The sequence below is a fragment of the Falco biarmicus genome, chromosome 5 (assembly GCF_023638135.1).
Source record: "Falco biarmicus isolate bFalBia1 chromosome 5, bFalBia1.pri, whole genome shotgun sequence".
NCBI classification, from domain to species: domain Eukaryota; kingdom Metazoa; phylum Chordata; class Aves; order Falconiformes; family Falconidae; genus Falco; species Falco biarmicus.
This window is the reverse complement of record NC_079292.1, coordinates 82,273,530-82,294,017: the sequence shown is the minus strand read 5'-3', so window position 1 is coordinate 82,294,017 and position 20,488 is coordinate 82,273,530. Positions and strand designations below refer to the sequence as shown.

At 39.8% G+C, this 20,488-nt stretch overlaps 1 protein-coding gene across 1 annotated transcript in view; it reads left to right on the top strand.

The window, feature by feature from the left end:
* NTF3 (neurotrophin 3) overlaps positions 1-19,253 on the top strand; it is a 54,861-nt gene extending 35,608 nt beyond the window's left edge. Inside the window, exon 2 of the mRNA XM_056341592.1 lies at positions 15,521-19,253. Coding sequence (XP_056197567.1) covers positions 15,521-16,315 — 795 coding nt within the window. The 3' untranslated portion in view covers positions 16,316-19,253. The remainder of the gene's footprint in view (positions 1-15,520) is intronic.
* The last annotated feature ends 1,235 nt before the right edge of the window (positions 19,254-20,488 follow it).

Here is a 20,488-nt window from a genome sequence, read left to right as displayed (position 1 = left end):
TTCTTGCAGTAATGTTATTTTCTAACTTTCACATAGCTGTAGACTATCTGAACCAGTAAAACAGATGACTCCAAGTTTCACAGCATAGACTGATATTTTCTTTGAATTTGAGGGAAAGAAAAGAATTCAGAGAAATTATGATCTTAGTTTCAGTTTGTTCACAGAACACAGAAAAAAGGACAAGATAGTTTGTTTTACCATCTTGTTGTTCAGAAATTTCCATGTACTTCCTTTCTTCACTTTTGTTAGAGATCTGACATGGAAAGATCTAAACAGAGAGTTGCATTTTCTTCTAACTTGTACCAAGGTAAATCTGAGTAGCAGGACTCAAGTCAATAGAGTTATTTTAAGTCTAAACAAGCAACTTAACAGGAAGAAGCAACATAATTTCTTAAATTCCTCCAATTTATTTGGAATCATGTTGATTGCGTGCATTAACACCTGACCCATTCCCTATTGGATTTCCTCATAACAACTTACCAGTACTGACATTAGCTTAATAGAAAACTGAGCCAGCTCAGACATTATGCCAGATTATGACCTCAGTTACATGCAACTCAGTCTACAGTCACCTGCCTTCTGCATGACCAAAAGCAGAATTTGGCCTCAAGCTTTAATTTTTAAGAGTTGCATATACACAATTGTCTCCAAGCATAATACCATTTAATAATTTAAAATGGAAATAAATGTTCTTTGTAATTTTCCTTCATTTTAACAGTCCCAAAATATGTGTCTTATCTTTTCTAAATAACTCTAGCACAGTATTTTGCTTGAAAATCCAACCTCTGCACATTGAGTCCCATAGCCCAAATCCCCTGGTCAACACCTGCCATGTTCTCTTCTGCTTTCAACTCACCTATATTTTAATTGAAGCTACACTTAAAGTTTGAAATCACAAACTGTACCCCCATATGTATGCTAACAAGAAAAAGGCCTTCGTGACATGGTCAAGGAAGACCTTTCTAAGGCTTGATGTGCTTTCAGCCCAGAGATGTAGGTTTAGGGTGAGATGATGGGAGCATGGGACAGAAAAGAGGTATGTGTGTGCTTTTGCCTTTTTCTGGGATGACACAGGAGATACTTTCTGAGTATGTGTTGTCTTCCCATCAGTACCAGGCACAGGAAAAGTTGCCTTCAACTGGAAAAGCCCTTTACTCCCGCTTGTAGCGCAGTAAAGCTCTTGGTGTTCCTATTGTCAAAAAGGCCTGAGAACTTATCCCCTTTACATCCAATTGTCCCAAGATGTTGACTGACCTCTCACATTCAGTAAAGTTTCCCCATGTGTTTTTCTCCCCAAAGTTCCTAAGGATGTGATTGCTTTGTTTTGCTTTTTTGCAGTGGGCTTCCTTCCATATTTTCTAGTAACAGAGATCAGGTTATGAAGATGCTGGTCTTTCACAGGTTTCAGGGAACATACACCCCCATTTTCCAGTGCTGCTAAATGTCCTGTATCATTTTAACATGGGTCTGTATCTCAGAATCTGTACAGAATACACTTGCTAGGTTAAACTCACCACACATTGCCAGGGCCAGTACCTAGTCAGACAGGAGCATAGTAGGGAGAAGTGTCCTCCCCTCTCACACCAGCTTTGCTCCCACAACTGTTCAAGTTCAGCTTGCTCAATGCCTCTGCCTGCAGCAAGGAGAGTACGGGCTGCTCACCCAATACTCCCTGCTGAGGGGAAGTGGGTGGAGAGAGGGTGTTAAGATGACAGAAGTGCAGAGACCCCAAGCTTCACCCCGCTCCACTTCCTTGCTAGCCAAAGTAGCTGGCTGGGAGCATGGGAGAGTAAACTGCTCCACGAAAAAAAAAATGAAAAGAAAAAAAGAAAAAAAGAAAAAAAATGAAGTAATTGACTCATGTAGCAGAGCAAAGGGAGTGTGTGGTGGTGGAGGGAAGATGGGGAGGAACTGTGACTGACTCACAATATATTTGTACTCTGCTCCTGGGGAGATGCAGCTGTGCATCTCCCCTTCTATAGGCTACACTGTAAAGTTACACTGTCGTCCAAAGTAAGCATCCCTAATTCTCCCACTTCCTGAAGCACAACAACATTTGGCTCCTTTTTAATCAGGGATTTCTACTGTGTAAATTGAAGTCTAGGACCAGGCTTTTCCTATGTGCAGAATTAAAAATCTCTCCCTTGATTGCTTTGTTAGTTCCTGGGGAAAACTACTGAACTGTTACAGCCGATTTACATTGGCCTGCTCCTTTTATAAGGCTGATTCCAAGTTATTCTTAATTCCTCAAGGCACCTGAGATCTTCTGCCTGAGCCAGCTATGGACACCTTTGGCAATGTTTTCCACATCCTTTTCCCTCCCTCTGCTTGCTTCCCAGTTACTTCTGACTTCACTAAAGTAAGGACTGTTTCCCTTTTCTACCACTTCAAAAAGAAGAAATAGGGCATGGAAGTACTTCTGATTTTGGCCAGCTGACTCAATAGACTATGGTTGGGGCCGACAGAGTGAAGAACCTGAAGGAAAAGGCTGGTCCAGTGGGTAGAACCAACCACAGCCTAGACCTCATGAGAGGAAGGTCTGAATGCCCACTTGACATTGGGCTTGCGTAACCTTGGAAAAGTTGCATAACCTTGGAAAAGTCACATAACCTGTCTGGGCTTTAGTTTCCAAACTGCAAAACAACACCAAAATCACTTGGTCACCAAAGCTATTTTTAATTATGAAAAAAAGCTTAATGCTACAGCATTGCCGTGCCTGCAGCAAGACTGCCAGCAGCCTTCCCTCACTCTCTGCTAGCTCTCATGCACTCACAGCATTGGCTCTTCCAGTGAGGGCTGTGTGTTTAAACATGATTTCTTGCTTCTAATAGCAATGAACACCTGATCTCTTACAAAAGGAGTAAACTCCTGCTGCATCATCTCCATAGCTTGTGTCTAGCCTGTGAGTGAATTATCCAATGATGTAACTAACATTTGTGGTGATCAGATATCTCAGATATCGGTAGGGCTCTTCCATGAAATGCATAAAGTCTGCATATGACAAGAGGTGAACAAAAGTCTGTTAAAAAAACCCTACTGTTTCTATTCGTAGCTCCCATAACAAGACAGTTACTTTATTCCTGCCCTTCTATAGATAAAATTTTCCATAACTAGAATTTCTTCAGTAAGAACAAATTTTCTAAAAAGACATACTAGTTATTGACTGTATAAGGAGACTCACAGCCAGCTGCTGTACATGTCTTTTGTTTCCTTCCAATGACCAGTTTAAAACTTGCTTTTCTATCAAATATCTGAGGATCATATGCCTGGCGAGAGACAGCATGTGTTAAAGTACTCCCAGTTCTAAAGTTCTTCTTTCAAAGATTTTTGGCAAGGTGGAGGGGGAAGGCATTGTGTAACAACAGCAAAATGGCATCTGGATAGAAAGATAAGAAAAAACACCGTGGTTTCCAAAAAACTTGGCAGTTTTCAGATGAGGTTTGGACCTGGCAGAGGTGCAGAGCCTGCATTAGCGCGATAGTAGAACAGAGATCGTGCTTTGACTTTGGAAGGGAAGGCTCAATTCTGCAAATTAGCAGACAATTTGGATGCAGTTTAGCAGAGCACTCAGCCATGAGCTTCATGTGTGAGCAATCTACATTGCAGTGAGGCAAGTCACAAGCATGAAAATCATACAGTCTGCTAGGCTGGGACCAGAATACTCTCACCATCCTCGAGCATTAACCCCTAAATATAGTTGAACTCACAGAAAAGTGTTAATGAAAGTTAAAATTAGAAAACTTCCACGTTTCAAGAACTGCATACTGGAAATTTTAGCCACATGAACATTGATGAACTAGGGGACTCACAAACAAAGTTCCACTTCAGGCAAATTTTTACAAGGAAAAAAAATGCAGAGTAGCTAGATTTACTGGAACAGCCTTTACCCTCAGGACAGGCCTGCATGTAAACAATTTGCTATAAAGTAATGTCAATTAGTAGAATTACTTTTTTCTCTAAATGGGCAATGGCTCTTTTAAAGATTCAGATGCCATGGGAAAAAGCACAAGTCTTTCATGGGCACACATTGCATTTGTGAGCTCTTCTCCAGGAGAAGGGTTGAGAGAACTCACTGTGCGACTGGGAGCAGTTCTAGGAGAGCCGTCACGGTTTCACAGTGCAAAACTGAGCAAGGTTGGTGGGAGAGGTGATGTTTGATATTAGGCCAGATTATTTAGCTTGTCAGAATATACAAATTTTTAGGCATAAAAGCTCTTTTTAATCTAAAAGCTTACATTTTTTGCAAGGAAATTAACTTCTAACCTTACATTTCCCCAAAAAAAACATTTACCTGTATTTTATCAGAAATACAAGACTCATTTTCTCTGAGAATGACTTTAAAAATACAATTTTATGCTGGTTGTGAGCAAGCTACTGCACCTGTGCAAAGACCGTGGGAAAGGTATTAATTACACACTGCAATGGTATCACTGTGTTCCTGATGAAAACAATTCAGTTGCATGCTACATGTACGAGAAAATAATGATCAAACATCGACTGTCTTTAATCACATTGTCATTCCTCCGCACCCTTTACTGTGCAAAAGTTTTGTCCAATTCATGCTGAATTCAGGGAGGTCCTACTGGTGGTTTTAAGGTATTTGGATCAGTCCTGGAGTCCTGCTCAAGAACTCTACATCAGATACTTTGCACTTGCAAGTCTAACAAGGCTTTTCTATGTGGAGGCCCATGAACCTTTGAGGAACAGGGAGAGGCAATTCAGAAAGCAAACTTTGATTCATGAAGTGGCCAGGGATGTGTTTCTGTAGAGCTTTAAAGAAACCCGGAGTCATGGGCTTTTACAAAGCAAACACAGGTGCAGTTTTGGATGGAATGAAACGGGGCTTGCCCACCAAGCCTCTTGCGCCATGTCTCGCCACAGCCCCAGTCCCCTGGAGCACGGCCGGGGTGGCAGTGTGCTGTGTGTGGAGGGACAGCAAGGCTCCTACCCATCGCTTGGGAGAAACTCTCAAGCCGCAGTGCTGTTCCTTCTAAGTAAATGGTACCCTGAAAATTTGACTGAGCTTTGTCAGAGGCATGGAGCTGACCACCATTTCTGCTCTCAAGGCAAATATCCGTATTCAGTGCTGACAACAGAGCTGTCAGAAAATCAATCAAAGAAATGTTTTTTCCCCCAACAGAAATATCTCAGGTTAACTTCAGGATTTTTTTTTTTATTCTAACCAAACAAAAGCTCATTTCATTTTGACCTAGAATTCCCTATTGCTGTATCTCTGTTTCCTTGTGGGTCTGTGTTCTGTCTGTAGCCATAAACTAGGTTTAAGAATTTTTCATGCTGAGACTAACATTTTTGACACTATAACTCTTATTTTCTTCTGTTGGCTTGCTTGATTTCATAAAAGAAAAAAGAAATTGGAAAGTATTAAAAAATATGGAAGAAGAAATTTTCAGTTTCTAAACTAAAACAAAACAGAAAGCTTTTTGTTTGCAATTTAAAATCCAGCAAAAGAATGATCTTGAAATTCACCATTTGAAACAGCTTTTCTCTTGAGTTTCCTAACATCAGAAAACCCAAAAAATATCAGTTTAAAATTATTATTTTTTTTTACATTTTTTTTTCCTACAAAATGAGTTCTCCTGTGGGAGTGTAAGTATAAAACCATGTCAGACAGTCCCACATTACAGGGTTTTTAGAAGGCTGCTCTATCTCTGCCTAGCAGGTTAGGGACAAAATTCTGATAATCTGAGAGGTGCTTTCCTTTCTCCTCCTGCTACCAAGCTAAACAAAACCCACCCCTGGCATTTAAACATAGAAAGATGAGAGCAGTCTGTTATAAATGTAGACCACTTCACCTTAACCATTTTCAAGGCTTCCCTTGCTCTTTCTAGAAGGTTACACCGAATATAGTCATGCCTTTAATATATCCAGAGACCTGGCTTGACCTCCCCCCCAGAATTGTGGGGAGGTGAAAGAAGTGAGTTTCATCTGGAAGACTGCTCTCAACTTTAATTATGGATAGCTTAAGCCCTTAAAGCATCTCTCTGACGAAAATAAGAGGAACTGCAACTATTGCCTGACTTTAATAGAAAACAAGTAATCTGCCCTGGCTGAGCCAAAGTAGGTCCAGGTTGACTTGAAAGGTTAATGGATCTTCAAACTGTTTTAAAAAAAGACTTAGATGGAGTTTCAGGGCTGCAAGGAAACATGAAACCAGGCTTCTTTGGTGTGGCTTTGGGTTTGTTACAAACATCTTGCAGAACTTGAGAACTGCTTTTGATGATCAGCCTAACTTCCCTTTCCTTAGTTTAATCTCATTTTTCCTGATTGCACTCCTTTGCCCCATCCTAAAGTGAATGCTCTCTTTCACCAATGCTTACGCTTTCCAGATCTTTGCACTGGGTTTTCTGCCATGCCCGTTCTGTCAGCTCATACCAAAGGCTTGCATATTCAAGGCAATTTCCTCAAAGCTCAGTTATACAACCTTTCTACTCATTTTTGTTGCTCTTTCCTAATTTTCTTTTCGTACAATACCTTCCAACTTTCAAGCAGCTCTCCCAATTTTTCTGCTGTGCTGCAAAAAGTGGCAGGTCCTTCCTAGCTCTGCAGTGTAATGCCTCAGCATTTGCATTTATTAAATACTGTGTTTTTCCAAAGTTCTAGATCTTTCCTGAGTCTGATCAGGTATTATTCCTTTCTGAATTCCTTTTCCTGTCTGTATATCATTGCACAATACCACTATTCCCCTAGCAGCTAGCTTGTAATTCCTACTTTGACTTTCATTTTGTAATATTCTGCCAATATTTTATGTCTCCATCTCCCCAGCAGAGACTGTATTTCTCTTTGCTCACTGCTGTTTGCATCCCCTCCAAATTCAGCTGCAAATTTAATTTGTTTGCTGCTTGGCCTTGCCGCTATTAACAAAGAGAAATGAAAAGATTAACTAACACACAAACAGTTTATCAGCTTAAATTATCCACTACCCTGAATTAGTTCCAGTGCTTTCTATTCTTCTGTTTGCAAATGACTTCTCAAAAAACAAAACAAAACAAGGCAAGTACAAAGCTTTGGGCAAATCTTCTGGTTTTGTACAGTTAGCACATGTCTAGTCAAGTCATTGGAATTCATTAATTTAGCTAAGGATATGACCTTTATATTTCTTGTTACTTTGGGCAGTTTTCAGAGCTAAACTGTAAATGATATGTAGAAATACTTCAGCTTTTGTGGAAATTGTTTACCCAACAACGGCTTTAATTCTTTGTCATGACTGAGATGTGGCTGATTGCTCATCTCAGATGGCATTGGTTTTATTTCCTTGCTCTTCATGCTTGTCATTCATCAGCCAGACTTCCATGCAGCATTACAGATAGACTTTCCTGATCTATTTCAACATGAAAACCCCAACTTGCAACAGAGTATCTGTATGACCTTGCAAACATATCTGACTTCGGTATTCCAGTTTCTGCTCTTTAAAATGGGAACAATGGCAGTCCTCCTACTTTGAAAGTATTAACTAAGAGAAAAGCTTATGGAGTGCTCAACTGTAAGTGACGTGAGAATGGTAAAAGAAAACAGAGGATGATTTACACCAAGAACATTTATGGAGATATATTTGTTATGATTCCTTGTTACTCTCAAAACAGACAGGCATCTCCCTTGCAGCATGCAGGGTATCATACTGGAATGCTATTGTGCCTTGTGTGGAGAGAGGAAATCTTTATTGTTGCTCTCAGTAGGGCTAAAACAACCAGATCTTTGAAGGAGAAAGCAAAGGATGTCAGGATATATATACAGGCTAATAAAACCCCAACGCCATTCCATCAAGTTCCTTACTTTGCGGATGTAGGAAGTAAAGAACAGATTTTTGGACCTGACCAAACTCTTCCAACAAATCAGAGAAATCGGAATCCTAGCCCCAAAGTCTTGTTCTGATCTTCTCAATACACAGATTAATTAGTCAACTGGTTAATGCAAAACTATACCATAGCAATTAGGGCAAAGACAAACAGGTGTAAATAACATGTCACAAAAATGTCAGTGAGGAGAGGAATCAAAACAGAACAAGATCTATCTGTGCCTGAGAAAAGCCTGCCTACTTCTGGAGTTGATTATAGACCTGGGGATGTAGCTAGTACAGTTGATAATGTACCAGACATTATTAATAGTCAGGTCCCTCGGTGGGATTGCTAGAGGATGCTGGGGAGTGTCAAACGCCTCCAGGGGGGTCTCGAGTGCCCTGAACTCCAGACGATGTCGGTGGCGGGGGAGGAAGGTGCAGGGCCAAAACCTAACAGAATTAACTTTGCACAAGGTGTGAGAAGCAGCTGCTGTTCCAAGTAGTGAGGTAAGCACTGAGGAACTGCTCCCGACCTTTCACTTGGAAATGGGCAGGTATATGTAAGGCGATCACATTTTGACCTCCGAAAAGATACATTTCTGGAAAGATCAAATATATACACACTTGCCCTTGCAATCAGCTGTGTCCAATATCGCTGCAGCTCTACACAGCACATTTAATTGATCAGAAAGCAGATAGCTCCTCGCAGCACATGTATTATCACAAAACTGTCCCTCAGAAAGATGTCACCAGTTGGGAAAGCTTTCCTCAATGGCTAGTAGGGTCATGGTCACAGTGATAATCAGAAATAGTATTGCAGATTGGTCCAAAGTGCAGATGAGCTTTTCATACTTGAGTGAACAGCTGCCTTGCTGTGCTTTGCTCAGCCAGTCATTTAAAGAGGAAAAGGAAATGTCAGTGGCTCCGTAGGTTGAACTCTATTTCCATAAGAGATTAGGTATATACCATTCACTGGAGGCTATTGGGGCTCAGCGCTCAGATGTGTCTTCTCTTTTGAAAATGACCTTGAGTAATGCATGACTAAAAGCAACTGACCTGCTGCAGAGATTAAGAAACTTTGGTGGCCTCATCCTCAGATACGGTGTGTAGCTGCGCTCCCCAGCCCATCTGCAAAAGGAATGCATTAGTTTCAAATTCCTTCACTCTGACTTAAAGTTTGCCTGGCCCTGAGGATGGGAGGGTTAACACTTAAATCTGCCACAACTCAGTCCCACTTGATTTTGTCTCTGAATTCTTCGGCTTCTTAGTGGGTCTGGCTCTTGTGAAAGCTTTAGTTTCAATCCGTATGTGTTGAAATTTCCATATCTTGAGAAGTGGAAATGTTCAGGAGGGTCATAGTGCCTCTTGGGGCATTCAGCACTCCACAGCAATCTACCTTAATAAATCCTTCTACAGGCACATATTGTACAGATAGTCAATTACTATTCTGAAATGCAGTGCAAATTTTCAAAGCCAGTTATTTCACACTCCCATCTTCCAGAATATTCAGTGTGCAGTGGTATTTTTCTTGTTCTGTACCTTTCCACTGTCCCACTAAGCACCGAGGAGAAGGGCTGAATTTCTTCTCAACATAGTTATTAGGATGAGGGAATCAACAGGGCATTCTGCTACTTGTTGCTTTCTGTGAGTTTGTGAAAACAATGCTTAGCAAGCCCTAAGAATAATTACACTGTCGTCTTTGGCAAAAGTCTGAATAAGCTGTCAGCCACCACAAGTGAACGTTCGTTGCTCAGTCTGAAGAACAAAAGCTGCTCTTAAATTTTTCAGAAAGTGCCAAATACTTCAGGCTGACTTACATAAATCATGTCGGGTATTACAATGCTGAATGTAAAATTCACCAGTCACTTTTCCCTCTATTCCAGTTCCTCTTAGCAATGACTTAAAAGTAAATACTTAAGCAGTATCTCACAGTACTAGGATTTCATTATTTTCACAGAACATATTAAATGACACTTCGCTCTTCAGCTGTGTAGGCTGTTCAGAGACTGATCAAAATAAAGCAATACTTTTTTTTTTTTTTTTTTTTTTTTAAGTCACCACAAACAAAATGAAACTAAACAAAAGATTTTGAACACTACGGAAAGTGTTGAGTCTGAAAAGAGCAGAAAGTGGTTTGCCAGAGTCTGTTGGGGATTTAATTTATTAATGGAAGCAATGGGTAACCTTATTTACTTCTCCTAACTGTAGGCCTTCACTGAGACACCTAGATTGGACAGCATTAATACCCTGCTAACATCACAGTGAAAGGCAAGAATAAAAATAATTCAGAGTAAAACTAAGATATAGTTGAAAGATCAAACAACTTTGCAGTGCATGAGCTTTTCTTTTTCTATTGTGTTTGCTTTTACCTGCTGTGCCACTAATGTCAGCAATCTCTAAGTCAAACATTTTTAGTGCAAATTAACAGTTGACTCTGTATTACCAGGATATGCTGGATTTCCTGCCGTGGTGTGATAACGTGCTCCCACAAACCCTCTGGACCATTCATAATGCCTAATTGTCAGTTCTACTCCTTGTTCCTTTAAGGGTCTTCTTTGCTTCTGTTGCCATGTTTGCAATCACTTTTGAAAGCCAGGGTAGTATCTCTGAATAATGGGGCAGGACTACTATGCAAAGGGATGAACTCAAAGAGACTAAAGGCTTCCTACCTTGATGTCCAGTACTTTTCCAAATTGCACACAGCAGTGTTTTCCAAGCACCATTAATGGCCGATTTGAGAGCCATGTGAGAGCACCCTTTTTAATTACCTCTAGCAAGAGCTCAAAATATCAAACATGTGTCCAGACATCACAAAGGGTACACAGAATAGCACAGCAAGCACACTAGCAGAGCTGGTCCAAAGCTTCTCAGCTGCTCAAGAAGAACAGCTTTCTGGAATATGTCAGCAGCTGTTGCTGAACTTCTAAGATAAGGAATAAAAAAAGGAATTGGGAGATACAGAAGGAAAGGCACAGAAAACAAGGTGGATATCCCAGCAGCAAGACCATGTGAGGCTGCTAATGCCCATCCTCCGTAGCTGCCTCCTGTCTTTGTGGCACAGTGCACAAAGTGAGACAAGTCGTCTACCATTATGTCCAGCCACTATTGTGTCCCCAGCCAATGATGGGTTTGCCATAAGCTGGTAGGTCAACAAGGGATACCTTTTCGTGTGAATCCAGATAAGGTGCTGGATCAGTTCTTCTGGATTCACACTATGTAAACTAACTGTGTTACAAACCACATGGCTTATAGGACAGGTATGTAGTAGGTACTGCACGGTAAGATGATTATAGGGGTTCAAATGGATGTGTCTATATCCAGTGCATACTGAAGACCTTATTTAAGTCATGTGCTGTCATACATCTGTCACAGCTGACCTGACAGCCCATGGAAATGGAAACCGAGCTCAAGTACCAGTGTTAATACTCATAGCACAATTAGTATCTAATTACTTCAGCTGATACTGGACTAGGGAGCATGCTACTGGGCTGTGCACTTATTCTGGGGTCACCAAGGAAATGCTTTCCTAAGCCTATTTGGGACCCAGACCCAGGCCCCAAATATAGAAATCTAGTCTGTACTGCCCATAGGAGTGTAAATGGTATTGTGTCCATTTCTAGGACCATTCACCACACTTACTTGACTGCAAACAGTCCACAAAGACAGCTAAAATGTAACATTTAAGGGGTTTACAGTTGGAAAATTTCAAGAAGAACCTTGAGGAACAACAAAAAGACCTCACAATCATCAGCTAACTAGAAAAAGGTTGGCTTGAACAAAATTATCTTTCTACCTGAAATGAATAAGTTTAATTTTAAGAATTTTTAATGAAAGAACAGAAAAAATCATGTGAAAGATTAAATTATTGGGTTTTTTTTATACTATTCTCCAAAAAGCTGAAGAAGGAGCTATTGCTACTTGTGCTGGAGTAACTTCTGCTAAGGGCCATACAAGCCTGTGCCCCAGGAGCCTGGAAGTTAGGTCAGTCTTCTCTTAGACAGAATACCTGTGTTGAAATCTTGCCCCTGAATGCAAGTTTCCTCTGTAGATAACTTACTCACTGAGCTATATGAGCAAGCATTTTTTCTGTTTTGTGAATTGCATTGTGTAACTTTTGAAGCATGTCCAGAAACATCAGAATGATTTACTTTGAAAATATGAAAATGTAAACATTTTAATGTTTTGCATTTTCTTCTCCTTTTTATTGATTTAACGACACACACAAAAAGGTACAAATTGAAAATTATCTTCAATTTAGACAGGCACAAAATTCCATTTTGGCAAAGAGCCATTTATCAAAAGCAATGTTGTCAACTCCTACAAACTAATACACATGTAAGGTGTCTCATACTCAAAATAGAGCCAAGGCCATAAATCAGCTGTGGCTTCCCAGTAACATCCCTTTCTCTTAGCTAGAATATTCTGAGGTGCTGGACTTCATGGACAGCTTGACAGTTTTAAGTCATGGACTGGAATTTCTGAACACACCACTTACGAACTTCCTAGGTGAAAATCTTGGAGAAACTCCCTGACAACTGTGATCTTACCAAGGGTTTTCATCTTCTTTCCAAATTTTGCACTCAGATACATTTCAGAAAAATGTAAAGATTGTTTCTGAAACATTTTTACTTTTGTAGCAAGTGATTTCCCAAGCAAACTACAAGTTAAGTTTCAGAGTAGTTAAACACCCTTCCTATCATATCCACAAGACGTTTCATGTTAGGTTCAGAAAAAATACTTTTTAACATTTTTTGCATTAGTGGGGTTCCTCCATGGGAAAGAAAAATAGCTTATTTGAACTGCTCTAATTCTGAGGTCCCTAGCCCTTCCTTTTTGTGTGCAGCATGACATTAAAGAGAATCTGCAGGAACTCCAGCCTTCCCACCTCATCACCTGCTCCAACTTGTGTGTTTTGCTAGTGCCACTTAGTTTTGAAACTAAGCAGACCAGTGATTACATGCAGCTGCATGTTGGCATGAATAATGCTTTCAGCTTCTGAGCTAAGCATTGTCAGAGTTTTGCTCACCATCCTATGGCCTTGTGTGTCATACTGCATGTGGGTTAGCTCTTCTGAGCGCTGCAAGAAATCAGCTGAATTACATCTGCTTTATAATATTTTTACTGGTTTTAAAAGCAAATAATTTACTGAGGGAAGACCAAATTGCACAGGAAGAGGTCTTTTTATACAGCATGGTCTGGGCTCTGAGAGCCATGTACATTAAGTTAGTATTTATTTAGGTATGACAGTAATTGTATGGTAACTGAAAATCTTAGATTTTTTTTTCCTTTTTTTTCCAAAGCATAACATTGCTGTAAGCAACAGTCTAGATTTAGGTGAACTCGTACTGTGACAAACTGAGAATGGAGAAAACACATTTCTTGTCCATAAAAGGGCAGATCACACATCCACAGAGGGTAGCTCTGATTTTGCTGCAGTTCCAAACTATGAAGTGGGGACTCACTGTTGCTAAAAGAAGTTTTACTTAGAGTGGGTAGAGGATTCTCCAGTAAAACTTTTTCCTTTTTTAAAATCCTTCTTAAACAGAAAATGTGACTTTTTTGAAGTAGGAAATTTTCTGTTCAAGAGGTATGATATTTCCACAATTTCTTCTGGGAAAAACAGAGTACCCAGAGTGTCACCAGAAGGTTGAGGGATGGGATACTTCCCCTCAGCTCAGCACTGGTGAGGCTCCATGGAGTGCTGTGTCCAGTTCTGGGCTCCCCAGTACAGAAGAGACATGGACCTACAGGGACAAGTCCATGAAGATGATTAAGGGAGTGGGGTGTTTGTCATATGTGGAGAGGCTGAGAGAGGTGGGGCTGTTCAGCTGGAGAAGAGAAGGATCAGGGAGATCTTATCAAAGTGTAGAAATACCTCATGGGAGAAAGTAAAAAAGATGGAACTAGGCTATTCTCAGGGGTGTCCCATGAAAGGACAAGAGGCAATGGGCACGAACTGAGATTTAGGTGATACTATCAAAACATGAGGGGCTTTTTTGGGTTTTTTGTTTGTTTGTTTGTTGGTTTGTTTGTTTTTTGGGGTTTTTTTTTTTTTTTTTTACTGTGAGGGTGGTTAAATACTGCAACAGGGTGCCTAGAGGGGTTGTGGAGTCTCCATCCGTGGAGATATTGAAACACTGACTGGGTGCAGCCCTGTGCAAGCTGCCCTAGCTGCCACTGCTTTGAGCAGTGAGATTGGACTAAGTGATCTCCAGAGGGTCCTTCCAACTCCATCCATTCCATGTCCTGTAACTGTGCCTTCATCCCAGAGTGCTAATGGTCTGACACATGGTGGACATGTTTGCAGTGCAGAAGAATCAAGTTCAAGACTTTTCTGAGTCACCTGGGGCAGTACTACAGCCAGGGCTTACCTCACGGTACGAGAGTGCTCTGACATGAGTTTAACATTTTCTCCTTCAATCCAGTACTTGTGCAACAGTTTTATAGAACAGGTGTGTTTTGAATTGTGTGGCTTGCTTCTTTGATTTTGTATTTTACATTGAAAATTATTTATTTATATATATATGTATATAAATGCGAGAGCAAAATATACAGATATCCACAAGGAAAAAAAAAACCCACACCTCCTTAGACGGATGCCCACACTTCTCAACTACACAAACAAGATGACAGAAAGATTTAAAAAGAAATGACAAATGAACTTCTAGAAGATGCTCAGAAGCTAGAATTACAAAGACACTACAGGAATCCATATAGAGCAGTGCATGGTAAAGTACAATAGAAAAAATAAACACACTTCTACATTTACTTTTCAAAATCTTGATCTTGAGTTCATTTTGATCTTTTTGAACAAGATTCTTCCATTTTTGGGGTGGTGGGGAGAGTGGGGGCATGTGGGAGGAGGAGTGTCCTCCATCTGTTTTTGAATATTTTTAACTACTGTCAGGTTTGTTTCACTTTATACAAATGTAATGAAGGCGCTTAATTAAAAGCAACAAAAAAACCCTAGGCCCTAACCCTGAAAACAAGTGGTACAAAATGATCTGTGGATCCATCTGAATTTCCCACTTGTAGTACAGAGGCCTCACCACTGCTTTCTAAAGTTCAAAATTTATTAAAAAAAACACTTTGCTGCTGGACTGCATCCTTTTCCTTCAAGAGTACTTTCCCTTATAGCACCAGAAAGAGAGTGAGCTATTGAAACACAGTATGTATTTCCCAGTGTATGATGACGCTTTTAGGGTACAGTTCAACACAAGCCATTTGATGGATCCAAGAAATCTCAACTCAAAAACTTGACAAGACTTAGCAAAGTCAGAATTTCATTTTATACCATTAGAGAGATGGCTATTCTGCATAATCTTGCAATTTTGAAACTAAACCACTCTAGAATAGACTCTGTGAAAGGAGCCTGGCCTCTCTCTGCTGCCAAGACCTGGACATGCTAACCCAAGAACTACCTACCTCTGTAGAGAAAGGACCTAAAATTGACATATGCATAAAACACTGTGCATGGTAAAAGGAAAAGTAAGGTCATCCTGAAAAGTGCATGAAATACAGATGAAACACTGGGGAAAAAAAAGTCAGAAAACAGTTGCACTCATTATAAAGTATAATGAAATAGTATCTTCAAAGAAACACATAGCCTATCTGCATCTATAAAGTGCAGATGCTTATAAAAGCAAACCCAAATTTTTGTGTTTACTGCTTCTAGTAATCTTCCTTATTTAATTGTTTTAATGTTAACTTTCTGTTTCTTTGCAGATCTTACAGGTGAACAAGGTGATGTCCATCTTGTTTTATGTGATATTTCTCACTTATCTTCGTGGCATCCAGTCTACCAACATGGATCAAAGGAGTTTGCCAGAAGATTCAATAAATTCTCTTATCATTAAACTCATTCAGGCAGACATTTTGAAAAACAAGCTTTCTAAGCAGATGGTAGATATTAAGGAAAACTATCAAAACACGGTGCAGAAAGCAGACACTCAGCAAGACATGGATGGAGATGAAAATGTGAAATCAGACTTCCAGCCAGTTATCTCAATGGATAGAGACCTCTTAAGGCAGCAGAGACGCTACAACTCTCCCCGCGTCCTCTTGAGTGACAACACGCCGCTGGAACCACCGCCGCTGTACCTCATGGAGGATTATATTGGAAATTCAGTGGTGGTGAACAGAACCTCTCGGCGGAAAAGGTATGCAGAGCACAAGAGCCACCGAGGGGAATATTCCGTTTGTGACAGTGAAAGTTTATGGGTCACGGACAAATCATCTGCGATCGACATTAGAGGACACCAGGTAACTGTTCTGGGAGAAATTAAAACAGGCAACTCTCCAGTTAAGCAATACTTTTATGAAACGAGGTGTAAAGAAGCCAAGCCTGTAAAAAACGGCTGCCGCGGAATCGACGACAAGCACTGGAACTCCCAATGCAAGACATCCCAAACTTATGTTAGAGCACTGACTTCAGAAAACAATAAACTGGTAGGCTGGAGATGGATAAGAATAGACACCTCCTGTGTGTGTGCGTTGTCAAGGAAAATAGGAAGAACATAAATCTGCATCTCTTTGCTATATAAATTATTACTTTAAATTATATGATATGCATGTAGCATATAAATGTTTATATTGTTTTATATATTATAAGTTGACCTTATTTATTAAACTTCAGCAAACCTACAGTATATAAGCTTTCTCTCTCAATAAACAAGAGCAAAGGGTGTGTGCCTCTGCTGTGGGCAACTTCGGGGTTTTTTAGACTATGTTTGTGACACTGCTTGTCGGCAGCATACCATAACCTTACTGTAAAATCTGTGTAAAATCAGTATTTTTCATTCAGTATTGTCAAGCCAGTGACTGTCATTTAGTAAACTTGTTAAAAATCAGATCAATGTCAAGAGTTGTGTACATATTTATATTCCCCATTCTATACATTCACATTTAATTGGATGCAGTGTTGACTCCTCACAGCCAAAAATATAATGGACCAAAATATGTGTTACAGCCTGCAAATGATGTAAGCAGGCATAAAATAACAATTTCTGTGTATTATGACAGCGTTGCCAGTGAAATGACCATTTTCCCTCTGTTAGCATTTCAGAATGACTGCTAATATTCCAGCAACTTTCGTTTATGTTTTTGAAGAACATTTGTTTTGCAACTGTTTTTAATGCTGCCAGTGCGTTGTAGAAAAAATATGAAAACAATCTGAAATATCTGTAGCAGAAACTTACTGAAGCCAAGAACCAATCTAAATGGATCGTTAATATAATACATAAAAGATGATTTATTCAGAATTTACTATTTATTGTGATCAGCCTCTTCCTCCTCACACAATCAATTATTTCTGCTTGCATTGTTGGATCATTCCTCTATGTCTGAGCTTTTAAATTAGAAACAAAGCTGATGGTGTCTTAACCTTTAAAGAGCCCTTGGCTTGCAAATTGTGGTAAAGAAAGATATGATATCCTGGCATGGACATCAAAGCCACACACCCATGTGAAGCCGTTCTTCTCCTCAGCAATCCATTCTTCATTTTTCACAGAAAGAAAAAATAATGTTGAACTGCTCAACAAACCTGGCACCTTTCATAGGCATGTGAAATAATAGAGCTTTTTGAGCAGTATGGTGACTAAAATCCTGGTAGTCCATAGTTATAATGAAGTTCTTCAGTTATACAGGTGAGTTGTTACTTAGGACAGACAAATGTACTAGCATATATATACCTCAAACTCTTCCTTGTATTGTCATGCAGCTCCACTGGGGACAGTAATAATTTCACTGCTTGAAGAGATGGTCTATTATATATTAGCCGTATGATGCCCTGGATGGGATCCCGCTTCCATAAAAGTAAACGAGAGTCTTGCCATGGCTATCAACAGAATTAAGGTTGGACTGCATATGTGTCTAGCTAGACCTTAACACAGTCAGGGATGAGAATCACCAGCCATTCAAAGAGCATTACAGCTGTAGTAGTCTTAGGTTTTTACACTACAGCTTTCACTGTTGTAGCATGTTCAGCATCACAAATGAAAATGAGATCACTCAAAACCATGGGTGCAGGATGCTTTTGTTCATACAGATTTCACTACTGGAGAACCAACCTCAAATCTGCAACAGGTCATCAAAGGCAGAAAATTGCATGGTGTCCCCTAGTCCCTTACAGAGAGTGTTACCATCATAAAACCACCGGAGAACTGGAGAGGTCACTCATGAGGCCAAGCACAGGAATAGCAGTGCCTCTGAGAGCCAGGCTGGAGCATATAGATATAATTCTGCAGGGGAGGCCACAAGCAAAAGTCTTGAGAACCCAGCCAGTTTTCAACATGAGGCCAAGGTATTTATCACACAAGATATACCATCACCTCACAGTACTAAATCCTGATTTTGTTTCAAGCAGTAATAACTTCAGAGGTTCAATACCAAGGCAACTGTTTAAAGGGAAGAAAAGATGTAATGTAGCAAGGAACTCAGTATCTGGTAGATCTGACTAGCATTTTTCCAGCATTCTCCTCCCTGGGCAAACATTTGTATTTTTTTTATCTTTACAGAGCTTTTGCTAGCTTTACTAGTAGGGAAATTTTTGTTTAAACTAAATTTTTCTGCTTGTGGGACAAGCATACTTTTTGGAACCCTGCCCCACTGAATTTTTTTGCAAGCTAAAAGCCTGCTTTAGCACCCTGAATTCACAAATAGAGATCATTTTCAGATACTGTGAGTAATTGAGAGCAGTATTGCCATGGATCATTAACTAGAGATCTCCGTGCTTCAGTATGGTGGATAGGTCTATCTCTGTACAAGAGGAAGTCAGTAAGAAGACTGACTCAGCTTGGTTAAATCACATTAATTGGGAACTACCTTGTTCCTACAGTGTGTATGCCACACTTGTTAACATCATTGTAAATCCAGAGGAATTCTATTGATGATGGCTGAGAAAACGTAGGTTTACAGTAATGTGAACAACATCAGAGTTGATCCTAATGTCTTTGTTTCTGCTCACTGAAGACCAAGGGAGGTTCATTCCTTATAGGTTCAAAGAAAACAAATTTGGTATTTTCCACTGTAAATTCAGCAGAGGAACTGGCCTTTGACTTTCAACTTTACCAATGCAGCAGGTACTTTATAATCAGCCAGCAAAAAAGTATCAGAGTAAGTACAACGCCTGTCATCTGAAACACATTAAATGAGAAAGAAGCATGGTGCATAAGGTTATTAGATTGGCTGCCTCTTTCCCACCCCAGTATAACAATGAACGGAAGTGTTACCCTCTGGATCTGATCCACTTTCCACTAAAGTCAATGGAAAAATTCTCACCTTCTCCAGTGGAAGCTGGATTGGGCCCTGGGCGAAGAAAAACCTGCAGATCTCAACCAGAGAGCGGAGCAATTGCACACATCAGTTACGCGTTCTTGTAAATCCTGTGTACACATTAGATGCTGTATAATTTTGTAACAAGTTTGTAAACAAAGCCTGTAATAAATTTGTTAAGGCCTAATTCTGTTTTCACTGTAGCTGGGGGTGGTTTTATTGTCAACTTTGGTCATAGCACAATGAATTCATAGTTCCTATCCAACTTCTTTGTATGTGTGTTAAGTAATTTAGCAAAATATTCAGCTCGCAACACTAGTTTAATTTAAACATTCTAAAACTCACTCCCATTAGGCAGCTTAGATGCTCTGTCAATATTGTTTTGCCAATAGATCATTATAAACACACATTTTATTTAGCTTTTCTCCCAAACGACCAAATGCTATTCTGAAACTGCCTGTCTCTGTCAAACTGTATTTTCTCCACTTTTTCCCTAGTTTTTTTACAGTCCATTTAGTAACAGTAAAAAATGCTCCACTGAGGTTTTGGGAAACCATCTGCATTTATTTTATCACCTTTGAACATGTGTTCAGGAATGAAGTCTGTGCAGCGAGTTTACTGCTACCAAGAGATTTGTGTGGCTGCACCAGGAAGAAACTTTGACTGGACTATACAGAGTGTGTGCTCAAAACCACTCTGCTCGTACTCTGTTATTTCGATGATTTAGCAATCAGAGTCTTTCTCTCGGCTATACATTGTGTATCTGCAGACAATACCAAACAGAAAACAAATCTGATTGGGAGTTCCAAAATTAAAAATTTTATGATAATGACCTGCTATTTCTGACCTTTCAGCAAACAGATTTGCACAGAGAAGTAAAGCACATAGCCATTCATTTCATTTAATAGAAACATTGTGGCAAAATCAATGGGATTCTGTATTCTCCACGCTTGGTACGAGTATATAATTCATCATGCATGTGGTAGGGGGGCTGAGGAAGGAGGAGGAGGAGGAGGAGGAAGAGGAGGAGGAGAGGATAATAAGCACTACAGCTTGTGAGAAGTAAAAGGCTGTGCTCTGGATTGGAGCATTTTAAAGTGTGGAGGGGTTGTTTTCTGAAATGCTTTGCCTGTATTTTGTTACAGCAGATGGCAGAATGACAAAGCAAGCACAGATGTGGTGTAAAAAAATCAAGCAATATAAGGATAACAGAAAATTTCCTGGGAAAGTCAGCCATTCACTGCCGCTGTAGGTCCATGCAGTTCTATGCAGGTTATTGCAGAGCTCAGCAATGACATTCCTAGCTTAATTATTTTAACTAACCTCTGTAGCAAAAAATTTATTTTTCCTGAAACTTATTACATTCATGAGCTGGATAATTTATTATATATATATATATATAAAAAATCATTAACTGCTTTG